This window comes from Myripristis murdjan, chromosome 22 (assembly GCF_902150065.1).
Source record: "Myripristis murdjan chromosome 22, fMyrMur1.1, whole genome shotgun sequence".
NCBI lineage: Eukaryota > Metazoa > Chordata > Actinopteri > Holocentriformes > Holocentridae > Myripristis > Myripristis murdjan.
In genome coordinates, this window is record NC_044001.1 from 22,159,855 (window position 1) to 22,168,329 (window position 8,475).

Consider the following 8,475-nt stretch of genomic DNA (forward strand, 5'->3'; position numbering starts at 1 on the left):
AGGAATTATAGTACTAGAGCTACTAATCAGTCTTTTAAATGTCCACTGGGTGCACTCAGAGCTTGGTGAAGCTGCTTTCTCCTACACTCTGGGCATGGAATGAGCTGCAAAATATTTTTACCTTAGAAGTGCTCCCTCCTTTGTGTAATTTTATAAAATGTCTTATTTTACAAAGCATGAAACAGGGGGTTTTACATAATTTCCCCGACTTGAGGTGGACTGTGTTGGGATATCACTAGAACAATCTACATGCCTCCTTCCTTCACCACTCTTCACCTTGAGTTGGTTTTAATGTATTTTATGCGTTTTGTCATGTGGAATTGCTTTTTTTCCCCTTTTTAATGTGAAACTAATTGTGCTGGCATGTTGACCAGGAGCACTTACAAGGAGAGATCTTGTAGCTCAGTGGGACGTTCCCACCTATATAAAGGATAAATAAAATATATTTTTTTAAAAATTAAAAAAAAAAAAAAAGACATTCAGCAGGTTCAACAAGGTTGTCACCTTCTCCATTTGCTGCAGTAGGAATCAGTGACAAAAACAAACACAATTATGTGAAATCTGTTTTTTTTGTTTTATTTTATTTTTTATTATGGAGGGCTCATTAATTGTACAATCAATAAATAATGATCCCAAACATGAAACATATAGACATTATTGATAGGACAAATAATCTCCCAGATTATTAATCTGCACAACAGAGAAGCGAGTTTATGTATTACATGTGGCTTCATCAGACAATGAAAATAAAGTCCAATTTGCCGAGGATGGTTCACTATCTATGGCTTCCTGGGCATCGCTGCACTGAAGAGCTCATATACAACATATCCACTGCCTGTGAAGAGATCAATCAGAAAAATATTCAGGACAAATAAAAGTGAGAAAGAACATATTTTGATTTAAGACATCAAAATGATCACAAATAAACCTTAATGTACCAGTGAATTACAGAATCAGAGAAAACATAACTTGACGGTCACGCAACTTACAACAAAGATGTTTATTCTGAATGTTTATGTATCTTAGGTTAACATGATTCATCAAATCGCAGATGAATGGGGGCATACCAAAAATTGTGAGAGTCATTGTAGCTCTGTACAGAAGAGCGTCCTTTGAGCCGCCCTTCAGGTGGATGGGCATGCCGTTATCCTCCTGTCCCAACAGAGAAGAAGACAGTCATACACTCGTCAAAGTAAAACACTTTAAATTGTAAATTCTTCTTCTGTTTTTGCTGCTTCAGACACTTTATCATGGTCTGATTATTGTGAAGTAATACATTTTAGACTTTTTTTACAGTTGGAATAGGAAGCAAAAATTACGGACTGTGTTTCAGCTTATCATTTGAGATAAATAACACAACTCTGCCTATCACACCGTGGTTGCCCTGTTTTCTGCACAACATCCCCACAGTTTGCTGTCAAACTTACCAGTCAGACTCCTGTAGATCATCTGGGTCACCATGGCAACTAAGCAATGGCTTACAGTATGCAAAGTAAAGAGGCAGTAGCTGCTCTGAGATTTAGAAGCAAGGGTAGCGTAGGCTGTACATCAGCTATGGCTTTAGTGATTTCTAGTGCTATGCAGGGATCAGCAAAGCCTGATTTGGCATTGGATTTTTGCTTATCAAACTGCATGCAAAATTAGTAGGACTCCAGCCCCAACTACAGCCTAAAGTCATTTGAGCATCCTGGGGGTAAAACCCATGACACATACTTATCTGTCAAGCTATTAAGTAGATACAGTTAGATTCTGTCTCCAGAACCTGGGAATAAAATACACACTTTAACATTAACATTAACATTACTTAAATGTGCTATATTTACTCAGATATTCAAATTACAAGTGAAAGTGACACATTACGACTTCAGCCATGCCACAATTTATCTACACACCCGACTAAATTTGGCATGAGTATTCAAATTGTCTTTGGTCTGCCTTGAGCTCAGACAGGCAAACTAAAATAAAGAGTCAGTGCCTGTTTTCTGTGTGACCCAGACACAGTTTGACTTGTGTTAAACAGGCTTTCCTCCCCTCACAATGCTTAAACTGGTGCTATTTCCATCATAACAAGCTCCAAACTCAGCCTTAGTGTTTGGAGGCTGTGAAAAGCCATCAAATTGTTTCACATCTACATCATAATCTAATTATTCATCCAAAATTGTCATCTTAGGTGCTCCAAAGAGAAAGGGAGTTCTCCTGGAGGCTACAACACTCCCTCGACCTGAGCCTGATGCTAATGGAGGCTCATCATTAAGTTTCATCATGTTTCCTGACGACGTCCTTGGTTTGGAAGAGATTACCTGAAACATTTTTTGTTTCTGCTTGACCGTGTTGTCAAGCTGTCTGCGGGCACTGCTGCTGATGGTCCGCTTGGAGAGCTGCCGAAGACCCTGGAGGCACAGCCAAGTCATTGATAATTTAATATCTCTTTAATGACAAACCGCGTAAAGACATGAGAGTAAAAACCAGCTGACACAGGAAGCGTGTGTGAGAGAGAGAGAGCAAACAGTGACACCTAGCTAGTCAAACATCTCTGACAGGTCAACTACTGACACTGTCACACTTTATCAAGCTGTTTTACTTATTAGGCAGTGTTCAGCCACCAAAACCAACCGTATCCAGCAAATTCATCTCATAATACAACCGTAACAAGACTAGAACTGATTTCACAACCACTTAATGTTGGTTCGCCAGCTGTGCTACATGTCGGCTAACGCTGATTAGCACAGTTTAGGTTACCGTTAGCCAGATTTACCAAATAATGAAATACTGTGATGGCTTACAATTAACTTAGCTACTAATGATATATTTGACGTGAAAATATAGCTTTTCATGTAAAAAGTAATCCATTAAACTGCTCTCTTACCAGAAGCTGTCTGTACATTTTGGCAGGTTGGGAGGTGAAACTGAGAGCACAAGGACACTTTGAGCCACACTTCCCACAATCCTTTGGGTGGCACGGCATATCCGGTCGCGTGATGCTTAACGTTCATACAACTGTCACTGATAAGAATTATAACGACAACAACAACAACAACAACAACAACAACAACAACAACAACATAATAATAATAATAATAACAGTAATGATTATTATTATATATTTTTTTAAATCAATGTTATTTTTTTTATTTATCTATTTATTTATTTTGCTGTTAATGCAGGTTTTCACTATAAATTTATAGTGAGTAAGCTATTTATTGCTTATTTGGACAGATTCAGACGAAAATAAGTGCAGCAGGTTTTGAGATACTGTCCCAATATTTAACACGCAGCAGAAAAACCTGTTGGGTGTTTTCTGCATATTGATATGATTCTTTAAAAACATCACATACGCATATATTAGTATTAAAAGATCTTGAATATGTGGATAACTTATGATCAAAACCTTATAATTTCAGGCTTATGTTTGTTTTGCTCGACTTTAACTCATAGTGGAATCTGAACGCAGGTGGGCTTAGTTTTTAATAACACTGAGTATCTTAATAATTGATTATATTCATGCCTATAGCTTTCAAGTTTTAAATATTTTCAGTGTTTCACGCATGTAGATAACCAGTGTGGTAATGATAAGCTAGAACGTCAGTGTGTAATAACTGCATTCAGTCCATTAGATCAGAGGCAGACAACAGATTCACCATTTTTTCTCTCAATAACACACTGATATTAGCCATATATTTCAGCAACAAAATATATAAATCCGTCTAACTCTACTTCTTACCAACTTTCAGCCTCACAGTGCAGAGATGACATTCCTCTAAAGTCACAAATGACACCAATACGTTGGCCAACAGTTCTTTAATACGACCTTACAAACCCTATAAAAACCCATAAACTTCAGATTTAAACAATTTCCTCGGATTTCACGTTCAGTTATCCGAGAACACGGTTTCATAAAAGGAGGGCGGAATGAAATGAGGAAGAAAAAAAAGGAAAAGTTTAACAAAATGTGACACTGTTAAAGTGCATTTCACTTGGTCAGCACTGAACTGATAGAGAATCTAATTTGATCAGGTCAAAATAGAAAAAACAAATCATTTCTGTGCTGTTATCAACAACTACTGGATCATTTTTCCATCAATAATTATTTCTTTGTAAGATAAGAAACTGAGTATTCAATAATTCCTAAGGGTGCTGAGGGTAGATAATATTACCACGTTTGGTATAGTATGTCATTAATAGTCTGTCTTCACAAGAGTAAAGTATTTCTTGTTCACCATCAGTGCTCCCAGTAATATATTCAAGCCAATAAAATAACCACAGAGGTATGTCAGTGAAACAGAATGGTACATTCATCAGCAGGACATATTACAGTACATAATATGGACAAAAACACTCTTTAAAAATACACACATCCTTCAATAATTAAGCCATTCGCAAAGCACTACTGAGACAAAATATATGTACTTTGATAATGTATAGATAAATAGAAAATAAAACACATTTATGTATTCGAAGACCAGGAACAACATTTTTCAGCAGCCATCTTCAAAAGCGACACCGTACGCACACAGACGCAGAATCCAAAGCTCCAGCATCCTTCCTCCGCCTTGATTGTTCTACATATCAGCCCAGCGTTTTCCAGAACAGACACCTGACCGCTGTGAAGGAGGCCGGCAGGTGTGTGCTAACATTACACAAACACTTAACAGACATCTACAGAGACCGGTGCATTCAGGCTAAAAGTCGACGAGCAGTCCAGCACGGGGTGGGGGCTGTGGGGCCGCCCAGGCATGCAGAAGGGTGGGGGGGGCAGTGGAGGCTTAATTGGGGATATCAGCGCTGTTGTTGCGGTTGTCGTATTTGTGGTGGATGATGAGCAGGACCACGCCGAGGAAGAAGCAGACTGAGCCCACGGTGATGTAAGCGATGCCCAAGAACGGGTTCTTGCCGCCCATCCATGAGATGGTGCTCAGGATCATGCGCTTCCGACCGTCGAAGCTGTGCACGGGGTAATCTGATCGCACGTGGTTAAAGGAAAATGACTGGAGCGTAAAGTGCATTCAACAATACTTTAAAATGGACCAGGTACACATTTTCAGTCACAAATGTAATCTTAGCATTAAACCTTCGCCAACTTCATAAAGCGGTTTAACTACAGCTACACTACATGTTTTTACACCAGCAAGATGAAATGGTCTGAAAAATCTCAACTTCAGTACCCAGAAATCCTGCAATGTGATATTACGTAAAGTGCACAAATCAGGCTAATGTTTACCAACTTGGCTGCTCTGTGATACTTTACACATAAACAGACGAGAGGCAAAATATCTAACGCAGAGGAGTCTGGCTTTCTCTGAATGAAGCATTATCAGACGAGCTTTATGGCTTAAGGGGCCGGTAAATAACCCAAGCGGTGGATTTTTTTCAAATTTATTTATTTATTTATTTATTTTAAAAAGTCTTGCCCAGTGCAGATTTATATAAAGAATTTAATTTAGGAGGAAGATAAATCCAGGTCAAGACATGCCCTACAGCCTTCGTCTATCTCTAGTGTTTAGTATTGGCAGACAGGGTTTGTGGCTAGAATCAAAAAGGATACTGTAGGTGACCTCCAGGAGGTATTTGCCACTGGGCAGAGTGGGCGTCATGTTGGGCTTCTTCTGGATGATGCGGTAGAGCTTACGAAAGGTGGGCAGGGCGGCCGTGCGCATCCACACAATGAAGTCCTCGTTGATAAAGCCGTTGTTGTCCGAGTCAGAGGGGTCCAGCTCGTAAACCGGCTTCCTCCAGTTCACCGGCTTGGTTGTGCCTGACGAGGAGCGAGACATGACCCAAGTTAGTTACAGCGATGTTACTGCTTACGAGACAAAGAGGTCCTGTGTGCACTACGGGAAAAATCACCTTGGAAAGCCGCAGTGAGGTTGTTGTTGCTTCCACCAGGATTCCTGAACTTGACATGCTTGTCTGTCCACCACGCAATGCCCTTCTTCACCAGGGGGATGGCAGTGCTGGAGCCGTTGGAGTGAATGTAATACAACTCCAGAGTGTCTGGGAATAGAAAAATACAGGAAAATAGTGAAAATCGATACCCCACAGGTCAAACAAGTCGTTACATGATGTGATGACTGGAGCGCTGCATATCAGATGAATGCTGCATACTGGGAAACAAGGTTTTATTCAGGGCCGGGCTTTTTTTAGGATCTTTAACCGTCAGGTAAGACTGCAGCTGAGCAGGAGAGTGGCCGTATTTCTTTTAAAGCAGAGGAGAATAATGTAAAACCGTTTGAGTTTCACTTACCATTGAAGAGACTGTTGGCTATAGCTCCACATGGAGCGATAGGCAGACCATCACTTGTCCGGTATGGCTCACATTCCTTGCTTGGGTTCTGTAATTAGTAATGAGCTTTAAACTAGCGCAATCAAATAGACTTACTTAACTCTGTGTTTGATGGAAGAGCAAACCATTTCATACTTCCAAAATAACACTCATTATGTCCTTATGTACCTTCAACGACGACCTATCACCATTCAGCTGGCTGTCGTCCCTGGATTTCACATAGCGTCTGTGATTCTGGTAGAAGTTGGATAGGCCGTAGTACATAAACACATTGCTCTGCAGGGGAGGACAGAAAGCATCAAAGACAAAACAGATCAGTGTGGAGGTTAAATAAGTCTCACACTAAAGTGACTTTTTGGGTGACAAAGACTATCTGTACCTGTCAATTGACCACACACAGCCTGGCAATAGGCCTGGATAATACTGAAACTTCCCTTTTGTCATTTCTGCTCTGTATACAATCATTAACAACACAGTCTAACCTCTGTCTCCACATGTGCCAAATATAACAATAGGCAGGCGTTTTCTCAGGACTTTATTCAGCAGCTGTACTTTAAAACTGCTTTGTTCCTTTATCAACCACACCTGGGCTATGCCAACCAACATTATTTACCCAGACACCCTTCAAAGGCAAAGCAAGTGTAAAGTACTCTTCAGCCAAAGGGATTTCAGTAAGTAATCAATAATAGCCTTCTGAAGAGGTTGACTTTCTGTTCTAAAACTGGAATAATCAATAACGGCAAACGCTTAAGCCGAGCCTTGAGTGTCTCTTGAACACAAGTCGGCCTTAATGGAAAAGGAGCGCTATTTCTTCTTCTGTATCAGAGCACCATTATCAGCTCTGAGAGTGAACGCACCATGTATTATTTAATGACCATGGCTCACCTCAAAGGGCTGCTCCAGGGTGAAAGGGACAGAGCAGTTGCAGGATGTTGTGCTGTTCCAGCTGAAGTTCTTGGCGCAGTTGAAGCACGGACTTGACACCTCAGCACCAGTGTAATCAATCTGAAAAGGATGGCACAGTCAGGCCTATGGACCAAACAGTGGTTTACAGACAGCACCGCCGAGATGTGCCATTCTCCCCTGTATGAAAACATAACCTCACCGAACTCTATTCATAAATATGTCCATTTATTGCGGCCATGTGGCGTTTTGAATCAAGGAGCCTCTCAAATCAATTCGGCACATATAAAACACCACTCCACCAAGCAGCATGTAAGTTATTTCGATAAAATAGACTTGTCGCTGCCGCCCACCATGGCGTTTTCCGGTTGTACAAAAAGGGGAACAGGTGAACAAACCATTGCGGCTGGAAACTGCACTTAACTATGTGTTGCTCGGTGGATTATGTGTGTGTCAAATACAAGATAGGCGTCTTTCCTGATGTTTTTTGGAGAATTTATCATGCACCTTTGACGTTAAGCGAGGCTGACATGACATTAAATTGCCAGCTCTCCACCTGTACGCCGACGTGCCTAACAGAGAAATTAGCGTTAATTAACGTTGTGAGTCACGTTCCCCACATTGTAAATCGAGTTAATATGTGCCGTTGAAACGAAATGAGAGCTGGTGCTGTTACTCGGCGTAAACATGAAGTTACCTCGAACTCTTTGATGTTGTTTGACGTGACGTACAGGCCGATGCCGATGGGGATGAAGATGAGGCCGATGACGAAGAAAGCAGGGAGGACGGTGCCCGCCGTCAGGATGGGCTGCCAGGCCGGCAGTCTCTGCTGCTTGAACGCCGTGTTGTCCGGCTTTTTGCTTTTGACAGCCCCCGCGCCGCCATGACTCGAGCCGCTCGAGTGATGTCCGTCCTCTTCTTTGGCGTTGTAGCTTGACGCCATCATGGCTGCAATCCCCTCCGAGCGAAATAATCCACTTCAGCTGGCAGCCGGCTGTTCCTCGTCAAGCGCCGCACGACGGACAAAAAAACACGACACGTAAAGCGAAGGATGATGCTACTGACGAAGGGCTGACCACACTGCTGTTTATTCCGAGTATACAGTCATTTTGGTATTGATTTTAGCTGGCTTCCTAATCTCATATTAGAGGAAGAACGAAGCAGGAAGTTTCTGAGACCAATAGGATGAGCAGACGTAACAGTTACGTCACACAGAAGTTGGGCACGCCCCTTTCTAGCAGATTGCACTATACTCGTGTGAGGAAAAAATGTATTTGAATGTGTGTATAATA

General features: G+C 41.4%; 2 protein-coding genes across 2 annotated transcripts; both read right to left on the minus strand.

The window, feature by feature from the left end:
* Positions 1 to 560: 560 nt before the first annotated feature.
* On the minus strand, positions 561 to 2,977 carry LOC115354734 (cytochrome c oxidase subunit 7A2, mitochondrial-like). The gene is made up of 4 exons (XM_030045223.1): positions 2,867 to 2,977; positions 2,301 to 2,390; positions 1,068 to 1,152; positions 561 to 835 (listed from the first exon to the last, which is right to left on the minus strand). Exons 1-4 carry the CDS (start codon positions 2,963 to 2,965, stop codon positions 780 to 782), a joined length of 330 nt encoding a protein of 109 aa, XP_029901083.1. The 5' UTR covers positions 2,966 to 2,977; the 3' UTR covers positions 561 to 779.
* An 804-nt stretch (positions 2,978 to 3,781) lies between these two features.
* Positions 3,782 to 8,365, minus strand: LOC115354218 (cell cycle control protein 50A-like). Its single transcript, XM_030044494.1, has 7 exons — positions 7,881 to 8,365; positions 7,166 to 7,285; positions 6,449 to 6,556; positions 6,242 to 6,329; positions 5,845 to 5,991; positions 5,543 to 5,752; positions 3,782 to 4,957 (listed from the first exon to the last, which is right to left on the minus strand). The coding sequence occupies exons 1-7, from the start codon at positions 8,127 to 8,129 to the stop codon at positions 4,764 to 4,766; spliced, it is 1,116 nt and encodes a 371-aa protein (XP_029900354.1). The 5' UTR covers positions 8,130 to 8,365; the 3' UTR covers positions 3,782 to 4,763.
* Positions 8,366 to 8,475: the final 110 nt, after the last annotated feature.

Coding starts and splice junctions, on each gene's coding strand:
- LOC115354734 (XM_030045223.1), bottom strand. CDS start 2,965: ATGCCGTGCCACCCAAAGGATTGTGGGAAGTGTGGCTCAAAGTGTCCT. Junction 2,391..2,866: donor AAATGTACAGACAGCTTCTG/GTAAGAGAGCAG, acceptor CTGTGCCTCCAG/GGTCTTCGGCAGCTCTCCAA. Junction 836..1,067: donor AATGACTCTCACAATTTTTG/GTATGCCCCCAT, acceptor ATCTCTTCACAG/GCAGTGGATATGTTGTATAT.
- LOC115354218 (XM_030044494.1), bottom strand. CDS start 8,129: ATGATGGCGTCAAGCTACAACGCCAAAGAAGAGGACGGACATCACTCG. Junction 6,330..6,448: donor GTGATAGGTCGTCGTTGAAG/GTACATAAGGAC, acceptor TACTAATTACAG/AACCCAAGCAAGGAATGTGA. Junction 5,992..6,241: donor AGCCAACAGTCTCTTCAATG/GTAAGTGAAACT, acceptor TTCTATTCCCAG/ACACTCTGGAGTTGTATTAC.